Raw genomic sequence first — 24,692 nt, 5'->3', positions numbered from 1 at the left:
TTTGCAATGATTTGTATCGTGAAAAGCGCTGTACAAATAAACTTGACTTGACTTGACCTGGTGGGCTTCTTCAACACCCGCTTGCTGGTGAGCAACTGACAGCAGATGGAGATCATGCACCGGTAGGCTACTCTACTGCTACACCTGCAGTTCCTGGATGTTCAATGTTAAGGTTAAAAGATGAGTTAAAGAAATATGGGGTGAGTGTGTTGAACCTTAAGAATATACTAAAAAGAGCAGATCAATAAAGTATAATAAAGGGGGGTTAAAGATAGCACTGTTTGGCCCACACTCCAGTACAGCAGGTGGCGGATATGCACCTTAATTGTTAGTTTCCTCCCGCCAATAAAAACAGAAGAAGAATAAGATGTTCAATGTAAAGCAAAATAAAACGGACTAAAACTATTATAGGCTGTATTTTTAAACAGACTGAATATTTTGGAAGGTGAATATGAGTTCATGAATATTTAATAATGAAAATGTGTGTGAAATAATTTTAATTGAAATATCCACAGCTTAAATATACAACCATGTTGAATTTCAGCCCCTACAAATGAAATCCCTGATAATACAATGCATTGAAATGCAATCCCTGTTAATGCAATGCATTTTTGCCCTTTGTTTCGAATACATTTGTCATAATTGTCCTCCCATAGATGGCGCTGTGGCGCGGTGAGTGTGTGAACAGAGGCGAGGTCTGTGCGCCGAACACACGGCTTCAGTTCTGAGGCGTTTCATGTGTTTACGCCTGCCAAACAAACACAAGTGCGGAAATAACAGGGATTTCTGGAATTTTTGCGGGCTACCGGTGGAAAGACGGGAAGGAGGCAGAACAAGGCGGCTCTCTTTGACACCATCAAGTGTGTGTGTGTGAGAGTGTGTGAGTGAGTGTGTGGGTGTGTATGTATGTGTGTGTGGGTGTATATATGTGTGTGTGAGAGTGTGTGAGTGAGTGAGTGAGTGAGTGAGTGTGTGTGTGTATGTGTATGTGTATGTGTATGTGTTTGTGTAACGCGGTAAAATCGATGCAGTGAGGGAGGGAGTGATCGGTCACTACTGAGGGTGTAGGGTGTGAAAAAAAAGAAGTAAAAGACAGCAGTGGTTCTGCTCACTATGACCTGTAGCGATAGACAAGCTTCATTAGCTTCCTAAATCATGCTTGCATCATTCTAACGTTTTCTAACACACACACACACACACACACACACACATATATATATATATATATATATAACTGTATAAAAGCATCATGAACATAAAGATTAAATAACATGGCCGATGTGTTTTACCAGGAGAATTTCATTTCAAAAGATGTTTTCATTTTCTTCATCAAGGTCACAAAAACACCTAATAATATCAGATTTTTTACATTGTGACATGATTTTCATGATTAAAAATGACTAAAATACTAAATGTGAAAATAATTAACGTGCACATATATTCAAGATGTGAGGAAACTATATTTGTTTGTAGTAGCAAAAATAATATCTAAATAAATATTTGCACCTTTTGTGTCTTTAAATAATTGTCTTTTTTTTTATTATAAAACCACCAGGATCACAAAGATTGCAATGACGTGGCAGATGTGTTTTAACACAATCATTTTCTTTTGCTTCATCTCGGACCTTCTTATTTGTCAGTGACCCCTGAATGGAGTCGTGATGACAATCATCAGAGCCTCACAGGTCATGTGACTGTCTCCGCAAAAGCTCTGTTTCCGGCGGTGTCAGGTGTGTGTTTGGGGAGTCAACACAGCCGTTCCTGTTCTGGGTTCAAAATAACCCAGAGACTAAAATTCCTCTCTCTCTTTATCTCGGTCCGTCTCTGCTGGTGTGGAGCAAGACGGTCCAGCAGTGTGTTACACAACCTCCGAAATAAAGGCTCCTCGGTGGCTCTTTACGGTCAGGAGAGCCCTCTTCATATTACAACAATATTTGGCTTCATGGGGATCTTGAGCTGTGATACGGATGTGTGATAAACCTCAGACTCCTCGGATCGTCAGTGTTTTGCTTCTTTAAAGCTCCAGCACACAGATGTTTTCCTAAGTAATAAACATCTCTAAAAAAAATAAGAATAAAAAACTTAATTTAATATATATCTTGAAACATTAAATAAGGAGAATTTAAAGCTCCAGCACACAGATGTTTTCCTAAGTAATAAACATCTCTAAAAAAAAATAAGAATAAAAAACTTAATTTAATATATATCTTGAAACATTAAATAAGGAGAATTAAATAAAAAGTATTGAACATCTCAAAAAATTAAGTAGAATTAAAATAAAACAAAGTACCGGTAATATACATACAGAAAATGATGTAGGTAGAATTAAAATAACAACATGCATACATTTATACAGCATAAGTCTTATGTACAATTGTGCACTTATAAACAACTGTATAAATATTCATATGTATTTACATAATATTTATTTCAAGCATTTGTAAGTAGTAATAGCTTTGTGAAATAATTTTGGTGCTGAATGTATTTGATGTGTTTGTGATGACTGACACTACACGACCCGTGTGGAAGCGTTTCAGACTCTTTCTTTCCCGTTAATGACTTTCAGAAGTCTGAATGCCTTTCCTTCTGTCTCTCTGTGTTTGTGCCTTTGCTCAGTCTTTCCCTCTGGTTCTTACGTTCAACCTCCGGCCTCCGTCTCTCGGTCTTTTTCCACAGACGGTAGTCTGTTTGATCTGGTCCTCACACTCCTCCACCCACACCTTTTTCCCCATCACTCCATCCATCTCCTCCATGCGCAGCGAGTTTGTCATGCTGAGCTTTTCCACTCCGGAGGAAACGACTGAAAACACGGCCTGACCTGAGAAACACATTCAAAACATTGTTGTTGTTTTTTTTTCATTACATGACACCTTATTTAATACAAATGCTATTGTTTATTTGTTATTTGTAAATTGTGCACTTATTTATAGTCATTACTGTGTACAATGCTTTGCCAATATTACATAATCATGCCAATAAAGCTTTTTAATTTGAAAATTGATCAAACTGATGAAAACATTGAACATATGTTGAAATCATCTGATCTATTTCTCCATCTGTCTTTTGATGCAGGAAATCTCTGCTTGTTTTCTGTGGCTTTATTAATCTAGCAGACATCACACAGCTGAATATATTTATCTAGCCTTGCACAAAGCACACCGCGGACAGAGCTATGCGTGTGAAAGAGACTTTAAAGCATCCATAATATTTTTATTAAAATATAAGTCAGTAAGCAGCAGACAGCAGCTCCTCTCTGGAATGAAGTCGTTTTTATGAATGACTGCGTTCATCGCTGACCACGCCCCCGAACTCCCAAACTCCGCCTCGACGTCAAAGCCACGCCCATTTAGAATCCGAGGGGGCGGGGCTTCGGATGAAATCTCAGTTCACCCGTATAAAGACTGCGGTATGAAAACAAGAGTTATAAACTTCACTGCTCGAATCAGCGACGGCTGGCATTATCGTGCTGGAATAAACGCGCCTGGCTGGATTATTACCGCTTGTCTGTGAGAGCTCAAGTGCTTTGTTCTGGTTACAGTTTCCATAAATTATCTTCCGTGGACACTGAAGGGTTTATTATGAAGATGAGGGATTTATTGTGTCTGCTGGTGCTTGTACTGACCATCTGCACGACGGTAAGTCACAAGAAAGGTATGTAAACAGTGTAAACAGCAACAGTTCATTGCGTTTCATTAAGAAACCTAATAAAATGCAGACAGAAACATATCAGTCGTTCATATAATTATGCATAGTTGCATAAATAATTGTGTGTATAAATATATGTAAATAAAATTGTTTTATTTATAAATGATTAAATATGTGTATATTTTTTTAAATACTGTACAAATGATTATATATGTATATATGATCTGCACACCTGAGAGAGTCTGACCATCCTCATGGCTTCTGCTGTTCAGAAATAGACAAGCACAGGCTCAAAAAAACCAAAGCACAACAATCCAGCCCTCCATTAACCCCGCCGGCCAGAATCGGTCAGGGAGGGTCCGAGTTATGCTTTGATCTCAGAGCTCAGATCCACATATGGGTCCCGAGAGACTCCTCTGAGCTTAAGATGCCAGGCGCTGTGGTCATTCTCAGAGGGCTTGGCTGGGTATTCACACAGCGATGGAGATGCCGGGGAAACAGGTGCAGTGCTGTCGGAAATGATCCAATGGAAGTTGGCTTTAATGGAAAAACAACTTTGGAATGACGAAACACTCCTTTCCAGGCGAGAAATTAAATTGTGAAGTGAAGATGAATTGGTCTCATCGCTGCTAACAGGGAACGCCCTAAGAACGTTCTGGGAAGGTTGTCTCAACGTTAATAGAATGTTCTTTCAAAGTTATCTGCTCTTTAATAATGTTATCAAAATGTTATACCTCATTCATGGAAGTCATGTTCTTTTCTAGAACATTTTAGTTGGATGTTCGTCTTACATTTTTTTAATGTTATTGACTTGTTTTGGAATGTGTACAGAACTTTCAAAAGTAACATTCTCATAATGTTTGAAAGTTATAAAATGGAATGTTCCCTTAACGTTTTCAAAACATATATTCTCCAAACATTCTAAGAACACTGTTAATATTCCTATTAATCTATAAATGTTATTTCTCTTTTCTGAATGTTTGAATGTTTTCTGAACGTTCAAAATTTACAGTTTTTAAAAAATAAAATCGTTTTTTTTTAACGATTCAATACTATTTTGTAAAATATTTTGTATAGCTTGGTACCAAATCCGGATGTAAGTTTATATTTTTTATTACAATTTTTCCATTTATATGAACATTAGTTTTGAATGTTCTCTAAAAGTTCTGAAACAAGTAAATAAGATGAAAGTCCAATTAAAATGTTTTTGAAAAACGTTCCATGAACAATATATAATGTTTTTGTGCTAAAGTTTTCAGAACATTATTAAAGACCAGATAACACTGAACGAACATTCTATTGACATTGCAAGAATCTTGCCAGAACATGGTTAAAGCTAGAAGGGATACAGCAAAAACTACTGGGCATGCGCACATCAATATAGCGTAATTTTTCTTACACTGTACAACAATAATTACTGTTTTGGCATTATTGTAAGGGGTAGGTTTAGGGTTGGGGTAGGTGTAGACGTTAATAAAACACAATCTAATAGGTAGAAAAATTTATTTATTGTTAGCTTCCGGTTTTTGCTGTATCCCTTCTAGCCACAACCCCAGAACATTAGCCAAAGATCTAGGAATATTATGCAGTTCATTTTCACTTCATAACAGGTGATTTAATTTCTAGCTGTCAGCCATCCTGACACATTTTATTAAGATCACCCAAATAAAAAAATACATTCAAGTAGTTTTTACTTAAAAGAATAGTTCACCCAAAAATGAAACTTGTCATCATTTACTCACCCTCATGATGTTCCAAACCTGTATGAGTTTCTTTCTTCTGCTGAACACAAAAGAAGATATTTTGAAGAATGGGTTTGGTTACCCACATATTTTTTTTTATGTTCAACATAATAAACTCTTTGGAACAACTTGAGTGTGAGTAAATGATGACAGAATTTTTATTTTGGGGTGAACTATCCCTTTAAATATTCAGATACGATCATTTTATTTATGCAGAGGTTTTATCTGGCAACATTAAGTTGCACCGAGCCTAAACTGAACTCTGTTATCCATCTCTTTGACATCTGTCTGTCTGTCTCCGGTCTGCAGGTACGAGCGAGGTGTCCTAAGGTGTGTAAGTGTCCGGCGGAGCGGCCCGTGTGCACACCGGGCGTCAGTGCGGTGCCCGACGGCTGCGGCTGCTGTAAGGTTTGTGCCGCCCAGCTAAACGACGACTGCCATGAAGACAAACCCTGCGACCATCACAAGGGGCTGGAGTGTAACTATGGCAACGATGTGGCCAGTATCCATGGAATCTGCCGGGGTGAGTTAACAAAACAACTCTAGTTTAGATTTTTGGGGTCTCTTAAAATAATTTTATAAATTTAAATTAATTTGCACTAGTGTGTGTGTGTGTGTGTGAGTATGTATATATATATATATGCTTGTGTAAATTAATGAAAAATTTATAAAATATGATTTTTTAAAATTCCCATTTCTTTTTATTAGCATATATCATTGGTATATATCACAATATATGCTAATACGAATTAAATTAATAAAATATTGAATATATACATATTTAAATGTCATAATATATGCTTATATCAATTAATTTAAAATCTATAAAATCATCAATATAGCGTAATTTTTCTTACACTGTACAACAATAATTACTGTTTTGGCATTATTGTAAGGGGTAGGTTTAGGGTTGGGGTAGGTGTAGACGTTAATAAAACACAATCTAATAGGTAGAAAAATTTATTTATTGTTAGCTTCCGGTTTTTGCTGTATCCCTTCTAGCCACAACCCCAGAACATTAGCCAAAGATCTAGGAATATTATGCAGTTCATTTTCACTTCATAACAGGTGATTTAATTTCTAGCTGTCAGCCATCCTGACACATTTTATTAAGATCACCCAAATAAAAAAATACATTCAAGTAGTTTTTACTTAAAAGAATAGTTCACCCAAAAATGAAACTTGTCATCATTTACTCACCCTCATGATGTTCCAAACCTGTATGAGTTTCTTTCTTCTGCTGAACACAAAAGAAGATATTTTGAAGAATGGGTTTGGTTACCCACATATTTTTTTTTATGTTCAACATAATAAACTCTTTGGAACAACTTGAGTGTGAGTAAATGCAAATGTATTTACATTTGTAAGTTTTGTTTGGTTAATGACAAACCAAAGGCTACCGGAAATGTACAAAACCTTTGATGTCCCACCCAAACTTCCTGTTTCAATAGGATATATTGTAAAAAAAAAATAATGAAAACACTCGATTCTAATTTTATATTCTAGAATTAGTCATTACATTTATAATTCATGATTATATTTTTTGAAAATATACATACTTATTGAAAGTTTTGGATTAATTCAATTTCCAAACCTTCAAATAATTGTCTTAAATAATAAATTGAATGACAAACTGCTTAATGTAGTTCTAACTTTGGTTTCAAAGAGGACTGATGTAGTTTGGTCACCCTGGGCTTCAGGTTTTATCTTTATTAAGACATACACATTCATTTCCTCACATACAGAGGATATTTTGTGCACTGGGCTAGTTTCTATATTAAGGCAGTTATTTGAGTTGGACTAAAGGGGGGTTTTAGGGGGCATCTCACACACCCAAAGACTATCTGACGCTCAGCGACATTGTAAACAAGTCAAAATTCCACTCTGCCCTAAACATAGAGCCTCTCTCATAAAAGCAAAGGACAGAATGTCAATCTCTGTTTAACCCCTTACTGTCACTCTGTGCAGGTCGTCTTCTGGATAATTCAATGCAAATCATTCAAAAGATGTCCAAATGAATCAGTTTATCTAAAGAATGTTTCGATATTTTTACTGGAAAACAAGACAAAATACTGACTGAGACTTCGCTAACAAAAATATGTTTCATGAACAATTTGCTTACGATACCATTAAGTTATGAAAATGTTATTTCTGAATGTTCTCTAAACATTCTAAATGTACAGTCATTTTAAATGCTTTATAAAACATTATGGGAATGTTACGTTTGAATGTTTTTTGAACATTCTGAAACAAGTAGTAACTTTTTTTTAAATGTTAGCTGAAAGTCCAACTAAATTGTTTCAGAAAAAAAAAAACATTTCATGAACAATGTGTAATGTGAACTATACAGTTCCTAACAACGCCCCTTAGCTGTTATAAATTCACTGTAAACCACGGCTTCACGGGGCTTATTGCTTTTATAAAACGGTTATTCCATATACTGTACGTAGTAAGGTTTCACAGAATAAAACAGAGCAAATAAAGTGTAATGATATTAATAAAAACAGTATTCTTCCACCAAACAATGTAGTTCCTCAGAAACAGTTGTGGTTCCAACAAAGTGGTTACCGAGCAACACACAGAAGTAAACAAAGGTGTATGTTTGTAGAGCAATTTACAACAGCTTCGAACGCGGCTCAACCAATCAGAATCAAGCACCGGAACTATCCGTTTTATAAATAATGTATTTCTGCTAATGGTTTTGAACGAAGGTTCTATTAACGTTACGGAAGAACTTTGAAGAATTTTCTGAGAAAATTCCCTGTTAGCTGGGACAACATTTTATTTACACTGACAAAAACACCCCATAATTACTAAAACTTAAACTAAAACTAAAATTTTTAATATAATTTGAACATCAGTTCCCTATGGCTGAGTCCTGCTCCTGTCTTTCTTTTGTCTTTTCAGCCAAACTGGAAGGCCGCTCTTGCGAATACAATGGCCGCATGTATCAGAATGGAGAAAACTTCCGCGCGGGCTGCAAACACCAGTGCACCTGTATCGACGGGGCGGTGGGCTGCGTGCCCCTCTGCCCCACCGATATTCCTCTGGCATCGCCATCCTGTCCCGCACCTCGACTGGTCAAAATCCCGGGCCAGTGCTGCCTCAGCGTGGACTGTCACAGCGAGTCCTCCGTCCTCCCGCCAGTGTTCAGACGGCCGCAGCCGCCTCCGTATCTGTTCCCCGACCTGCACACCTACAAGAAGCCCCAACCAAAGCCGTTCCCCTACAAGCCCAAAGAATCCCTGAGCAATGAACTCATAGAGGTGGAGAAAAAGTGGGACAAACCGCGTAGCCGAAAGCACCTACCAGGTGAGGGCACTGTTCTGTGTGTTTACCTGTGTTTCCCCAACATGTTTCGTAATTAGCACTAGACTTCTTGGTCAACAAGTATCACTAGAAAGACTTTTCACATGTCAAAAGCTCCAAAGCAGCTTAACTCAGTGTGTAACAGCATGTATATGCATGTAGATGTAAGATTAAGGCAAGACACTACAGGCAAAACCAAATTTGAGATTTTTGTGCTATTTCACTTTCATAACACATCTTCTTTCAGACTAGTGGAAAGAAAACATCTAAAATACACGTTTAGGTGTTTGTTACACTTTATCTATGTCCATTCCAATGCATATCTTTAGAGGCTATGAGTTTTTTTCTCCACTTCAGCAGCACTTACATACACCAAACTTAACATATTTATTCCCATTTATATTCTGATGGTTGTTATTGTATGATTTGTTCATACATTATTCGCTTGATTTTATTATTGCACTCTATCTGTGTCTGTAGATTTCCATTACAATACAAATCTTTAAAGGCTGTTTTCTCTAAATGAGTTTGTTTCTCCACTTCAGCAGCACTTACATTCATCATACTTAACACTTTTATTGCTTTTGTCTCTATTCTGAAGGTTTTTACTGAGGGGTTTGTTCATTTTATAATTCATACTGATTTACACAGCATTTTACTCCATAAACAGTGAAAACTTCTTTTTTTTTCTTTCTGGCTGTTGACAGTATTTTCTGATTTTTGGAGTGATAAAAAGAGATATCAAAAATCCCCTCAGTAAAAACCTTTAACTGTAATATGTGACCCTGGACCACAAAACCAGTCACAAGGGTCAATTTTTCAAAATTGAGATTTATGCATTATATGAAAGCTGAATAAATAAGCTTTCCATTGATGTATGGTTTGTTAGGACAATATTTGGCTGAGATACAACTATTAGAAAATCCGGAATCTGAGGGTGCAAAAAAATCTAAATATTGAGAAAATCGACTTTAAAGTTGTCCAAATGAAGTTCTTAGCAATGCATATTACTAATCAAAAATTAAGTTTTGATATATTTACGGTAGGAAATTTACAAAATATCTTCATGGAACATGATCTTTACTTAATATCCTAATGATTTTTGGCATAAAAGAAAAGTCAATAATTTTGACCCATACAATGTTTTTTGGCTATTGCTACAAATATACCCCAGAGACTTAAGACTGCTTTTGTGCTCCAGGGTCACATATGTTAACAAAATGAAACAAGGATTTTGAACCTGGCGTTATCCAATGTTCAGATTTATCTTCTGGAAATTAGTGCATATTTAAGTAGAAACTGCTTATTTACTGGCTTATTTAAACATACATTTTCAGAAAACTTGTAATACAAAATTATTTTAATGTACTGTGATTAATCAACTAGGGAAGTATGATTATATCTATTAGTGACATTTCCCCCCTATTTACCTGTGGAGTCTTGCCTTAACTTCTTTTAACTTGACATGGCACCAAACATGGGGTTCATTGCAATACTATTACTATACTAAACTAAATGAGAATGAGATAGCTAAAGTTAAATAAGTTTAATTAGTTTTATATTTAGTTTTATTTAAAGTAAAAAAAAAAAATTTTAAGGAGTTTTTTTATAGTTTTAGTTTAAGTTAACTGTAATAACCTTGTCTCAGGCTGTGATATGCATCGTTACCATCAATGACGTCTGCTTAGCATATGTTTACATAAACTAACAATTAAAAATAGTGCAGCGAAGTGCAAGAATGTGTCCTGTGTAAACGCCCCCTTTGGCTGCCCTTGAGTTTCGGGTTCAAATAACAATCAGTCCCAATATGAGCTGTGGCGGTTCCTCCTGCATGTGCTTCTGTGTGGGTGCCTGTGTTTAGGAGCCCACTGCTTCTTTTCCACGAGATCCTTGTGAACCAGCCCCACACACGGTGCCTCTGTCAGGCAGCTGTTTCCCTGCGCGCCATAATCACTTTCTCTGTGCGTCAGTGTTCCCTGTTGGGTGAATGGTGCCTGTGTACTAACTTACCCCGTCTCTCTCGCTCTTCCTAGCGTGGAAGCAAGCCAAGCAATGTGTTGCGCAGACGACAAGCTGGACGCCTTGTTCGCGCAGCTGCGGGATGGGCGTTTCATCTCGGGTCACCAATGAGAATGCGCAGTGCAAGCTGCTGAAGGAAACCAGACTCTGCAACATTCGTCCCTGTAGTTCTGTGAATGTGCCTATAAAGGTAAACATATCAGAGATTATCTGCACAATTACCACAAGATCCTGCTGAAAAGACCAGTTTATGTTTGCTTAAATAGCTTAAGAATTCTTCCCTGCTTCACCAAAAAGGACCAGCTTTTAAACAACATGTTTATGTTGGTGCACAGGCACCAACTGGTACTAACCAATATAAAAATATTAATTAAATGAAATCCATAAATCTAAACCATGCAATCATCTTTTGGCCTTTGGCTCTTTCTAGTACAGTTTCACAATGGAAATGTTGCTCTTACATTGTTTTCCAGTGTGCAAGCAAAATGTCTATTTTTAACATTATTTAAAGCCTTGCTTATTTTTTGACTATTATTAGGTATGATTCTGAATATGGAAGTAGCTTAAACAACAACAGTCACATTAGCAGTACTTGAAACATGAGTAAACATGTTAACATGAATGATGCAATGTGATATTTGAATTAAATTTGCACACTTTCACTATAGAAAGTGCTCTACTTCCTCAGTATTTTTATCTTGTATTCCTAGTAAAAAAGTCTAAACATTCTTAAATAAACATATGTTTACTGGAGATGCAAAATGAACATAATGACATAAGAAGTCTTGTTGTCTCAGAAAATTATTGGAATTAAGTGAGTTTATGATTAAAACAAGAACACGTATCTGCCAACATGAAAAGATCTGCCAGTGCAGTGAGATTAAATACACTCAGATTAAAGACTGAATCTATGAAGACTAAAGTCTTAAAATCTTATGCTGTGTTGCTTCTCTAGTAAATTTATGATTTTAGACAATTAAAAAAAAAATAATAATAATCAAGAATCAATTTTAATGGTGCACACTGCTAAAGTGACTTAGGGTGTTTACATGACAACATTGTCAAAGCAACCCCTGTTCACATGGACACGGGAAAAATGACTAAAGGCGCTGTATTATGCATGCCAGGCCAGTAGTTGGCGATGTCAGTTTGTAAAGAAACACTGTGTGGCTGTGCACATACTGAAGGAACACATAATGCGCATGTCAACAACGTTTTTGCAAATTTGCTTTCAAAAACTTGCTCTTTGAAACCCGTTTTCAAAAGTTTGCATTCTCAGGCCACCAAAATGCCGCGGTCATGAAAATCAACAGCCAAAACGCATAAAAAGTTTCCCATTTTTAGTTGAAAATGGTGTCCTGTAAACGGTCCCTTAGCCAACTGAAGTTATCACTGCACACTTGTTTTCCATTGCAGATGTGAGTGTAAACAGCCTTCTATTTTTCTTTAACAGAAGGGGAGGAAGTGCTCTCGTACCCAGAAGTCTCCCGAGCCTCTGCGTCTGCGCTACGCCGGCTGCCGCAGCACACGTCTCTATAGGCCCAACTACTGCGGGACGTGCCTGGACGGGCGATGCTGCTCGCCCCGGCGCACGCGGACGGCCCCCGTGCTCTTCGCCTGCCCCGACGGAGAGCGCTTCAAGAGGGCCATAATGTTTGTGCAGTCCTGCAAGTGCAATGACGAATGCGGCCACCTGAACGATGCAGCGCTCCCGCCCCAACGTTGGCTCTATGGTGACATGCACAAGTTCGTAGATTAACGTCTCGTTTGTCCAAAGACCCGCCCCCATGTCTTTCCCTGTCCAATAGAGTAGCGTTTCGAAGTGTAACTCTGAGTAGACGCTAGGCCGAGGCCTTATTATAATGCAAATCCATGCGGAAAAAGGGCAATTTTGGGTTTCCAATCCCTTGTACCGAGAGCCTTAGAGTAGATGCGCTTTCCGCGAGGAACCGGAATGGGATGAATCCCAGTCGTGAATATATACAATGGATCTTCTGATTGACTGGTCCTTACCATGAACAGTGATGCGTTCTGGGGCACCTGCGCAATCTAGATGAGCCTTTAAGCAGGTTTGGAGGGGGAAAAAATGCCTCAGTGGGATGCTGATTAGACACTTAAATGTGGTGGGACCTCTCAGCTTCACAAGGGCTGACCTTTACGTCTTTTGTAGTGATTGCTTTGCCTTGACGTTCAAAGAACTGCTGGCAAATACAAGGGAAACTCAACGGGAAGTTGTTGTAAGCTACCCAGGTTTAGACTCAGCTGCTTGTGGACTCAACACTGAGACTGATGGTTTCGTGAGCCCATGACTCCGTCGACTCACCAAGCGATATTTGCCAAGTGCTGCTGCTCCCGGCTAATTACAATCTTCTTCTTTGGGGGCAGAAAGAAACCCAGTAACCCTTTGGTTTGCAATAAAAATATGTTTAAAACACCAGCATCTGATGTAAACATGTAATTTGAAAGTAATGGGTGGGTCGGTTCTTTCAAACGCTGGTCTGTAATCTACCACTTGATGGCAGAGCCTGGTGCAAACGGCACTGGTGTCTGTGTGTTTTATGATGCAGCGGTTTCCATTTCTGCCTGGCATTGGTGGATGAACTGACGGAGGTCACACCATCTGACTCAGGGAGGGTTTGAACAGGCTAAAAAAAAAAACTAATTTTGAATAGAAGAAGCCATGTTGTCATTGAATGATTGTGTTAGTATATTTTGTTACGTTTCGTTCCATCTCTCAATCTCAACTGAGTAAAACGGCATTTCTGCATATTACATTTCAGATGCCATGTCCGTTACAGCAGTCATTCGGAGGAAGTTGTGGAAAGCTGCTGACTGAATAAACAGCCAATTACATGCTGCATGTAAACTTGATTAAAAAATGAACAGCTTTCTGTTGTTTCGAGTTAATTAACCATAAGAATCTGACACTAATTACGTTGTCGAATCGATTAATTAGCGGATGTTTTTATTACTTCACCACCTGCGCGTGACGTCATTAACGACAGTTGAACAAGCGTGATTCAAACGACGGAGGCGCGAACATCTCACTACTGGTTCGCAACGGTCGCAACTGCCTAGTTAGTTTTTTCTCCGTCAAAAATGCATCATACTATGGTAATTAAGCAGAATTGTGTCTTCGAACAGGAAACATACCTGTGAGTAGTTCTGTGAGCGTTTTCCTCCCGTCTGGCGCGATCTTCTGGTCTCCGATGTTCGTCTGTGGGATTTTCTTCACCTGTTTTATCATCTAGCAGGTGACAATTTTAAGATGTTCTCTTATTACCAGTCAAGCATTATTGCAATCAATTTGATTTAATCATAGCTGATGTTTGTATGCTTTATGAAAAAAAAATTTGTACAGACTTTTAAAAGTCTTGAGTGGATTATATTATCAGGAAATGACATTTAGCAGCCATGTGATTAAATGTTTCATAAATACCTTCATCATGCTACACTTTCATACTGCTGAAAACCAGACTTATCTGGATTTGGGTCTGGTCTAAAATGGGCTTGTATTATAAGTTACTCTCATTTGTTTTACCTCTTGAGACAGAGGACAACCACTCAACATCCATCAAATAAACTGGCTTGTAAAAACGATTGACTCCAGGTGCGTTTTTTTTATTTTTAAAGGGGTCATATGATGCAATTTAATTTTTTCCTTTCTCTTTGGAGTGTTACAAGCTCTTGGTGCATAAAGAAATCAAACATAGTTGAGACCATAAGTTACTGCAAAATTATTTCCCTCCAACTCTCTTTGCAGAACACCCAATCCCTGTTCCCTGCATCTCCCTCCTGCATAATCTGTTTTTCTTTTTCTCCTTGTAACTGGAAATCAGCTCACAATTTGCGGGCTATATATATATATATATATATTTTAATAATTAGTCTTGCTCGCGAGAACTCCGGTCTGACGCACGCGGGTTCTCGCGTTATTTCCTTATCACTTCTCGCGTGTTTTGTTGTGAAACGTAGTTTGCGGACCAGACAGAGCTGTCGGCGATTCTTCCTATTGTGAAGTCATGCAGTGTGAAACCCCCTGTCGCCGATCCATCGTGCAATGTGAACACTGCAGCGACTGACTGCTACCTCAGATAGTCACGCAGTGTGAAAACAACGGCGATCCGACGAGTTTGAAAACCGTGCCGTGTGAACTCGGCATTACGGTCACCATAATATGGTGAACATCTAAATATTAATAGAAAATTTTATTTTTTGCTTTAAACAGATGAATTCAAGAGCCATCCAGTCAATTAGTTACTGGCTGGACATTCATTTCATTAATTACAAAGAGGAATTTGTTTGGAAATAAGAAAAGTCCATTTCCCATTACAAAACTTTTTTTTTATTTTAGGTTGACATTTCAGTAATTTGCAACCACACAAGTCTCAATCAGTTAACCTCAAACGATGGAGGTTATGACACTGGCCTGCGAGTTTAACAAGACAAATATCTGGAAAGACTTTCAGAGTAAGCAATTACACGAAGCATTTGGAGACCCATTACAAAACCACTTTCATACATTTCATGACACTTCTCAGAAGACAAACACAGCCAGTCAAGAGTAGTATATAAAACGTTTTAATCTCATTAAAACCCAAAACAAAAACATGATTTTAGGACAAAATCATAAAACAGACAACTCGGCCGGTTCTCCGAGAGAAGCAGTAAAAACAATTGTGGGTTTGAGGTAAAAAGGAGGCTTTAAAAACAGAGGTTCGGCACTCCAACGTGATCCAATATCTGCGATTCTGGAAACGTCAAGATCTTCATCTGGACTGTTCAACTGCACAGAGAAAGAGACAAATGTCACTTCAACTGCTATTTAACCAGTCACGGTGGGTTTGAAACATTTGACAAGAAAATCAATGGGAATCCGTTCAGTTCAGGGTCTAATTTAACTCTGCAATGCTTAAATTTGACCGACCCACTTACAGAGCCAATGCTAATAACCTCAAAATATACAATTAACTAGCCTCACATTAGCATCCGCCAACATTGCTGTTATTAACTCATCACACTGATCAGGTTACATTAAATTTGGAAGCAGATATTGGAAGCAGTTTATTTCTTCATGCTCAACGCTTGACTGGTATAATAAGACAAGAGCCAAGACTCACTGTAAGTGGAAATGTCGATCTCCTCTGGTAACTCGGCCACGTTGACCTCGAATCGGTCCTGCACGTCGTTCAGGATCTTTGCGTCAGTCTCGTCTGACACAAACGTGATGGCCAAACCCTTGGTGCCGAAGCGACCCGCACGAGCCACCTGAGAACAAGACGAGACCGTGTGAGATGTGCCGCTCCAGAGATCTGAAACGCTTGTGGCGACTGCATGGATACAGACCCTGTGGAGATACGTGTCGGAGTCCTCTGGCATGTCGTAGTTGAAGGCGATGTTGACCCTCTCGATATCCATTCCTCGCCCGAAAAGGTTTGTGGCCACTAGGATCCTCCTCTGAAAGTCTTTAAACTGCTGATACCGAGACAACCTGCGAGTAGAGGCGAGACGAGACTCAGCTTTGTGCATTAAATATTCAATGATCAAATGGTTCATCTTAAGATATAGAAAATGTTCAAGAGCTCCACAAATTAGATTAAGGACACAAATATTGCAACAAGCATGTTAACTACGCTGACGAGATAATCACGAATGTATGAGTAATAACAGGAATTGTTGCTGGAAAAGAAAAAGCTTCATGGGAAAACACCAATTTTATAATCTTAGCGAGTTAGCAATAGTTACATAGCGAAAAAGAATTAAACGGACATACAATTTCATGCTTTTTATGTCTTTAAGGATTGTAACTAAATCTGGGTTTCCCTGAACTGATAAAAATAAATGAAATTCCATTGAACTTTAAGGGAGATTGTATTTATTTGTTGGCTGAAACTCTAAATTTGAACCATGGACATTTGATCATCTGGTGTTAAAACATTGTTTATACAAGTAAACAGATGTTTCCTACGGTAATGTCCTATAAATGTCATTTACCATTTATTATAGTATTTTTACGTTTTAAAAAGTAGAACTTTTCAGTATACACAATGTTGATGTCACTTGTCTAAGAAATTTGAAAAGCATTTTGTACAAAATTTCTTGCACACACACAATTCCACTTGCATGTCACGAGTCCATTAACTGACATTAACTTTAAAAGTTACAAAAAAAACATTAGCTCAAAGGGGTTTAGCGAAGAACAAGTAATCCTTGATTTCTTTTAATAACTCCAGGGAACCAAAGCATATGCCAACACTAATGCTAATGTTTGTCTTTGACTATTAGTTAGTTAATTTCGTAGACTTCCATTGTTTTTATATCAAGCTAATTATATTCTATCTCCTAACCCTAAACAAACCCTCACAGAAACCGTGCAAGACACTAGACTTATATAAACATGATTTAGCCAATTTGTGAGTCTTTTTAACTAGCAACGACACTATGGCCTCACTAGTCAACAGTCATGATATTTCATTGCATAACAGTACATTCAGCCGAAACAAGTACACACACCTCTCTTCCTGAGCCATTCCTCTGTGGATGGCGATGGCAGGGAAGTTCTGCTCCACCAGTAACTGTGAAAGCGCCACACAACGCTGAACAGACTTAACGAATATCACCACCTGCAGGACAACAGCAGAATTACCCTCAAGAACATGAAACATGCATTAGAGCTCAAGCACTTCTGACAGAAACAATATTCTACAGGGGAAAATATGGCAGAGAAAGACAAACAAATGCACAGAAAAAGCATACTGAAATTGGAGGAAATGGGGTCAGGTTTGAGCAACAAAATATTTGCTTGCTGTATTCCTCATTTGCAAGTGCCCTTGGAAACTCAAATGAGCGTTAAGTGCTAAACTCACTTGGTTGAACTCCAGCACGTCGAGCAGGTCGAAGAGTTTGCGGTTTTTCTCGCTGTCCTTCAGTTTGCAGTAGTACTGCTGCAGACCATGAAGAGTCAGCTTCGTCTCATCGTCCACAAACACCTCCATCGGCTGAAAACAGACCGCAAACACATCAGACAGAACGCTTTACATGCTTTAGATTAAGTCTTAAGAAATCAGCATCAGTACTAATACAGCTGGGTAATAAAGCTACAATTACAGCCTGACAATTTTACTTATAAATGCTCAAATGGCTTAATAGGCGTCTGATAATTTCCATAAAACTGCCATGTTTCCACTGTGCTGTTTTATGCATACTAAAACAACACTTCAGAATAGGATTCATATAATTGATATATTATTAGTTTGTAACTTTATGAAGTTTAAGTTGAATTACTGAAGCAACCTAAATGTAAGCTATATAAATATTGAAAAAAACGAACGTTTTCTAAAAGTAAAGTTTTCTGAAAGAGAGATATATATATATATATATATCTCTCCCTGGAGCACAAAAGCAGTCATAAGTAGCACAGGTATATTTGTTGCAATAGCCAAAAAAACATTGTATGGGTCAAAATTATAGATTTTTCTTTTAAGCCAAAAATCATTAATAAAGATCATGTTCCATGAAGATATTTTGTAAATTTCCTACCGTAAATGTAAAACTATTTTTGATTAGTAATATGCATTGCTAAGAACTTCATTTGGACAACTTTAAAGGCGATTCTCAATAATTTCGATTTTTTTGCACCCTCAGATTCCAGATTTTCAGATAGTTGCATCTCGGCCAAATATTGTCCTATCCTACCATACATCAATGGAAAGCTTATTTATTCAACTTTCAGATGATGTATAAATCTCAATTAAAAAAAAAAATTGACCCTTATGACTGGTTTTGTGGTTCAGGGTCACAAATAGTAACATCAATGCGTCTTAACAGACGTTACTCACGTCCTGCATGAACTTGCGGCAGACGGGCCGAATCTCTTTGCTGAGGGTGGCGCTGAACATCATGCACTGCTTCTCATGAGGGGTCAGTCTGAAGATGTCCTGAACGTCACGTCTCATATCTGACAGAGAAACAAACTTAAGCGTCATATGAAGCGTCACAGGTTCGGCTCGACACCGTTCAGAACAGTTTTTGGGCAAACGCTCACCCAGCTGCTCCAGCATCTTGTCACACTCGTCCAGAACGAAGTGCTTGACGTTCTTCAGGTTGAGGGTTTTGTTTCGGACCAGGGCGAGGATTCGTCCCGGCGTGCCGACCACGATGTGAGGGCAGCTCTTCTTCAGGACATCCTCGTCCTTCTTTATGGACATGCCGCCGAAGAACACTGCCACCTTCACCGTGGGCATGTACTTGGAGAAGCGCTCGTACTCCTTACTGATCTGAAACGCCAGCTCACGAGTGTGACACATGACCAGCACCGACACCTGAATCACCGGAAAACAGTCAACTTAATCTTCAACAAACTTAAGTTTTGCATGTTACAGATCAGAAACAATTATGCCACTGCTTGATAACCCATCACAAACTAAAATGTGCCAAGGTGTTAAAAAAACAAACAAAAAAAAAAACTTGTCAACACTTACAATATTTTTAAGTTAATATTGGAATAATCTAATATTTACATGTAACCTAACCATTAACCAACAAAGAACCATGAACTTGCAGATAAACCAACTATTATTATGTAAGTGTAATAATTATCTTCTCAAGTCACGTCAGCTTTATTCAAATAGAGCTTTATACAATACAGATTGTGTCAAAACAGCTTTACAGTGTTAAACCGGAAAAACGTGCGTTTATAATGCAAGAGGACAATAGAGAAGAGTCAGTTTTTCAGTTCATCATTCTCTTCAAATAGTGTCAAGACAAGTCAACAATGTTGCCAGAAATTGTGTCACCAACTAAAGCAAGCCAAAGGAGACAGTGGCAAGGAACCAAACTCCATCAGTGACAGAAATGGAGTCAAGTTATTTTAAAATACTTATTCCAAAACAGTTTATTGCAATTTTACATAACGATTTAAATAACATTGCAATAATAAAACAAAACATTCCTGGTTCTGATTACTGGTAGCATGAGATGCAGATTGGGGAAGTCGTGGCCTAATGGTTAGAGAGTCGGACTCCCAAAGGTTGCGGGTTCAAGTCTCGTACCGGCAGGGATTGTAGGTGGGGGGAGTGAATGTACAGCGCTCTCTCCCACCTTCAATACCATGACTGAGGTGCCCTTGAGCAAGGCACCGAACCCCCAACCGCTCCCCGGGCGCCGCAGCATAAATGGCTGCCCACTGCTCCGGGTGTGTGTTCACGGTGTGTGTGTGTTCACTGCTGTGTGTGTGCGCACTTTGGATGGGTTAAATGCAGAGCACTAATTCCAAGTACGGGTCACCATACTTGGCCACACGTCACATCACGTTTTTTTTTTTTAAACAGATATACGTTAATCTTTTTTGATTGTGCTGTTAAATTAAAATATCATAATGCAACATTTAAAACGAATAAATTGTTTTATGAATTTATAAGGTTCACCAGACATGCACAAATAAAAGGTTTAATCTTTAAGTCTTATTTAGATTGTTTTAAACTGAAAATCAGATAAAAACAAATTAATTTAACATTATGAAATTTATTAAAATAACTCAACATTTTCAGTTTTCTAAATGTTGATTAACCGTCGCAGATAAATAACTTAATCCTAGTAATCTTAAGCGTTTTAAAGTATTTCATCTTTAATAGCAAGTTTTATTTCGATTGTTTTAGATTTATTCATTTTTAATTTTATGATTTAAATAATTTAACACTATTCGCACACTCATGGTACTAATGTGGATTAATGGGTCACATAACTGTAAACAACTTAATCTTTAAAGCATTTATTTTCATCGTTTCGTTTTTTAAAAAAAATTCCACATTATGATTAAATATTTAAACATTTCACATATTCATGGTTCTGTTGGCTAATGGTCACATGACATGCACGTAAACAAAACAAGTAATCTTTTTAGCAGGCATTTTATTTTAAAACAATTCCTTTATTAACATTTCAACAATTAAACAGTCGCATGGTTCACATCAGATGTCAAAATCTTTTATTTTAAGATTTTACATTATGAATTAATTACTAGCTTCTCTCATCAACTCTCAAACTCCAGTTTGGGAAACCCTGAGTTAAGTAATTCCAATGCTCTAATGGTTTCACCACAAACCAAAACTGATGTACTAACCTGTCCATCCACCGGCTCGATCTGCTGTAGGGTAGCGAGCACAAACACGGCTGTCTTCCCCATACCAGACTTGGCCTGACACAGGATATCCATGCCGAGGATGGCCTGCGGGATGCACTCGTGCTGCACTAAAAACACACACGGGAAGTTTACTTAAGATGCTAATCAAGATAAATAGTTACATTAGGAGAACCAGCATCTCAGCGTCTCTTACCTTCAGACGGATGCTCAAAACCGCAGTCCACGATGGCCCTCAGCAGCTCCGGCTTGAGCAGAAAGTCTCTGAAGCCCGAGCTGTGGATGGACACGTAAGAGCCCTTCACCTCCTTCTTGCCCACTGGAGCGGCGCTCTCCGGGGCTCCTTGAGGCTCCTCGTCCTCTTCATAATCCAGCAGCTCGTTGTCAACGTCATTCTCAGCCATTCTGGAAACAAAAGGAGCGAGAAAGAGCAATTAAATCACACCTTCAGACGACTCGCACATTCATGTTTCAATGGAGCGAGCCACGAGGGACCACCATTCAGAAAGACCAAGTTGATATCTACGCCATGAAATTAAACCCACACAGGACAGAAACCATGTAAACAAACCCAAAAACCAGTCTGATTAACATTGACTCTTTCGAGAGTCACAAATTTACAAGAATTTACCATCTAACAATGCCTTGGGAAAAAAAAAAACAGTTAATCTTAAAAATAAATAGAAGCATATACATAAACCCAAGTAGTAAATAAAACCGTTATCGAACAAGCATGTGTACTAAACTCCTGAAACATTGCGGTCTCATATTTTAGAGCAGTCAAAGCAATTTGGGAAAGAAATCAATTAATTGTGAGTGAAAATATTCAGATGTAACCCCCTTTGTGATCGTTAACATTTCCATAAGTACCTAATTTAAATTACATCTTTTTAACAGATTAGTTACATTTATTTTGGAATTAAATTACGTACTTCCAGTAACTAGTTAGCCTACTCCCCAACACTGACTATAACAAATAAGTACGTACAAATACAAAAAGCCAAAGCAGTCCACAAGAAACACGGTAATACCGTGGTACCTTTTGTTACTAGGCAGTGAAACTGGACAAGGTTTATATGGGCCTCCATCACAAACATCCCAATGAGGCTCTCAAGTCAACGCAACGAACGTCTAACATAACATTTTCTACACAAACACACGACATTTTGCGTTACCAATAAACGCAATCCGAGATTGGTCAGCAAAAGAGAAATTCGTCTAGTTGTAGGACCAATGCAACAATAGACCGGCGTTTAGCGACCGATAAACATGACGCAAAATACTAAAATAGAAAAAACACACACACGAATAAAACTCCACGCGGGCTTGTGTTTCCACGAGGCTTGCCATCACCAACAGCACGAAACAGTGTAAATACTATTTATCAGAAAATAAACGCGCGCTTCGGTTAGCATACACCGCTAACGCGCCCAATGACACAACGCTCCGATCACACACGAAACTTCCCTGTTGAATAAAACCCACGACGGTATATAACGTTACATGAACAATTACGTTACTAAGAAAAAGGTCCACATCTAAACATCAACTACATTATAGTTACCTTTAGGTGATGGTGCGTAAGGAAACTGAATACACGAACGCAGATGCTGACTCAAACCGCACGCGTCAGGCCTCAGTTTATACTACCGCCCGGAAATTCAGCCTCCTGAATAACGCGCGCTCTCATTGGCAGAACGTTCGCGCTCGTTGTCTTAACGCACACTCCCATTGGCTTGCGAACGTATCAATTTAAATGTAACCGTATCGTGATTGGATGCTGGTGGGGGCGTTGAAGTGGCGCTCGCGTTGGGGTGTTCGATTCCAGGGGCAAGTTCAAGCTCAAACCGGTGCGCAACGTTTTGCTCCGGTTTCCGGGTTGAACGACATGTTTCCTGGAAACGGTGTGCAATGGGGTTTGAGATGCGTTTTGTCTTGTTTGGTGGGTGTGTTGTCCAAATTAGTCCAATTTATTGGTGGTGACATTACCTTTAAATGAGCTATCAATGATCAACGTTGTTAGCTGTTGCCGACACCTAATTTTACAGAGGGAAAACTCGTGGTGGATTATTATGTCAGATTTAAATAAGGTATTCTTTAATGAATTTGTCACATTATAATGGTCAGGGGATGGTGATATATTGGCTTAAACAGCATTGATATTAAAAATAAATACAATACATACAAAAATACATACGAATGTAAACTTATAAATTTTTTTTATTCTTGTTTATCATCGCAGTGATCGTTTCCCAAGTATTTCCGCACCGAGTCTATTTTTGTTGTGCTGCACACGCTGAATTAAAGTTACAGGGCATTGTTCACTTTAAAAAAATTTACATGGATTGATACAAAATGTATTAATTGCACCATAAATGCATATAGGCTAATTAAAGTACTTTTAGCTATAGGGGTAAAGCAAGGAAAAGTACCCTACACTTTTAGATAAACATAACCGATGGCACTCGTGGAGTTAGAAAAAGTTATTTTTTATGACCAGCAGGGTTACTTGTAACGTAAATGCAAAAAAAAAGGCACGATACAGCTGTTTCAGGCAATGGTAAGTTTTCATTTAAAATTTTGATAGCCTACTACCTTTTAACATAAGAACGGCAAGGGCAGTGACTGTTACATCGAGCGTATTTTGCAGTATTAAACACGTATTTATACCGATTTCATCAGGCTCCGAAAATTCTTCAAAAAGAACACAAAGAATGGCCTTCTCAGCTGCCATAGCTGCAACTCTTGCGTCATCAGAACAGAGTGTTCAACGCACCACCGTTTCCATTTAAAAAACGTTTTGCACCGTTTTGTCGGGGCTGAACGCAGCCCAGGTTTTTCGGAGTCGACTCCGACTCCCACCATTGGAGTCAATGGAATCGACTCCTCGACTCCATTTAGCGTGACTGGCCAAATTAGTCCAAATTATTGGTGGTGACATTACCTTTAAATGAGCTATCAATGATCAACGTTGTTAGCTGTTGCCGACACCTAATTTTACAGAGGGAAAACTCGTGGTGGATTATTATGTCAGAATTAAATAAGGTATTCTTTAATGAATTTGTCACATTATAATGGTCAGGGGATGGTGATATATTGGCTTAAAAAGCATTGATATTAAAAATAAATACAATACATACAAAAATACATACGAATGTAAACTTATAAATTTTTTTTATTCTTGTTTATCATCGCAGTGATCGTTTCCCAAGTATTTCCGCACCGAGTCTATTTTTGTTGTGCTGCACACACTGAATTAAAGTGACAGCGCATTGCTCACGGTAAAAATGAACATGGATTGATACGAAGTGTATTAATTACACCATAATAAATGCAAATAAGTAGGCCTAAAGACCTAAAGGCCTAACTAAAAGTTAAGAGTCAACCACACCTACCTAAAACGGCTCATTTACAGAGGGAAAACTCGTGGTGGATTATTATGTCAGAATTAAATAAGGTATTCTTTAATGAATTTGTCACATTATAATGGTCAGGGGATGGTGATATATTGGCTTAAACAGCATTGATATTAAAAATAAATACAATACATACAAAAATACATACGAATGTAAACTTATAAATTTTTTTTATTCTTGTTTATCATCGCAGTGATCGTTTCCCAAGTATTTCCGCACCGAGTCTATTTTTGTTGTGCTGCACACACTGAATTAAAGTGACAGCGCATTGCTCACGGTAAAAATGAACATGGATTGATACGAAGTGTATTAATTACACCATAATAAATGCAAATAAGTAGGCCTAAAGACCTAAAGGCCTAACTAAAAGTTAAGAGTCAACCACACCTACCTAAAACGGCTCATTCTAACACGCCCCCACAT

General features: G+C 38.2%; 2 protein-coding genes across 2 annotated transcripts; one reads left to right on the top strand and one right to left on the bottom strand.

The window, feature by feature from the left end:
- Positions 1-3,442: 3,442 nt before the first annotated feature.
- Positions 3,443-14,338, top strand: LOC107708266 (protein CYR61-like). The gene is made up of 5 exons (XM_016512454.1): positions 3,443-3,635; positions 5,697-5,910; positions 8,295-8,699; positions 10,730-10,905; positions 12,169-14,338. Exons 1-5 carry the CDS (start codon positions 3,579-3,581, stop codon positions 12,472-12,474), a joined length of 1,158 nt encoding a protein of 385 aa, XP_016367940.1. The 5' UTR covers positions 3,443-3,578; the 3' UTR covers positions 12,475-14,338.
- Positions 14,339-15,037: 699 nt separating this feature from the next.
- On the bottom strand, positions 15,038-22,556 carry LOC107708265 (ATP-dependent RNA helicase DDX39A). Its single transcript, XM_016512453.1, has 10 exons — positions 22,418-22,556; positions 21,050-21,258; positions 20,836-20,963; positions 18,760-19,036; positions 18,554-18,672; positions 17,582-17,713; positions 17,229-17,338; positions 16,062-16,206; positions 15,836-15,983; positions 15,038-15,501 (listed from the first exon to the last, which is right to left on the bottom strand). The coding sequence occupies exons 2-10, from the start codon at positions 21,255-21,257 to the stop codon at positions 15,485-15,487; spliced, it is 1,284 nt and encodes a 427-aa protein (XP_016367939.1). The 5' UTR covers position 21,258; positions 22,418-22,556; the 3' UTR covers positions 15,038-15,484.
- Between the last annotated feature and the right edge of the window lie 2,136 nt (positions 22,557-24,692).

Source organism: Sinocyclocheilus rhinocerous, unplaced genomic scaffold, assembly GCF_001515625.1.
Source record: "Sinocyclocheilus rhinocerous isolate Xijiao unplaced genomic scaffold, SAMN03320098_v1.1 scaffold2975, whole genome shotgun sequence".
NCBI classification, from domain to species: domain Eukaryota; kingdom Metazoa; phylum Chordata; class Actinopteri; order Cypriniformes; family Cyprinidae; genus Sinocyclocheilus; species Sinocyclocheilus rhinocerous.
Note: the sequence above shows the minus strand (reverse complement) of the source record. Positions and strands in the feature narration are given on the sequence as shown.

Excerpts from the sequence above, each read along its gene's own strand:
- LOC107708265 (XM_016512453.1), bottom strand. The coding sequence starts at position 21,257 with ATGGCTGAGAATGACGTTGACAACGAGCTGCTGGATTATGAAGAGGAC. Across the intron at positions 18,673-18,759 it reads CAAGATGCTGGAGCAGCTGG|ATATGAGACGTGACGTTCAG; the intron begins GTGAGCGTTTGC and ends TTTCTCTGTCAG. Across the intron at positions 16,207-17,228 it reads GGAATGGCTCAGGAAGAGAG|GTTGTCTCGGTATCAGCAGT; the intron begins GTGTGTGTACTT and ends CTCTACTCGCAG.
- LOC107708266 (XM_016512454.1), top strand. The coding sequence starts at position 3,579 with ATGAAGATGAGGGATTTATTGTGTCTGCTGGTGCTTGTACTGACCATC. Across the intron at positions 5,911-8,294 it reads TATCCATGGAATCTGCCGGG|CCAAACTGGAAGGCCGCTCT; the intron begins GTGAGTTAACAA and ends TTGTCTTTTCAG. Across the intron at positions 10,906-12,168 it reads CTGTGAATGTGCCTATAAAG|AAGGGGAGGAAGTGCTCTCG; the intron begins GTAAACATATCA and ends TTTCTTTAACAG.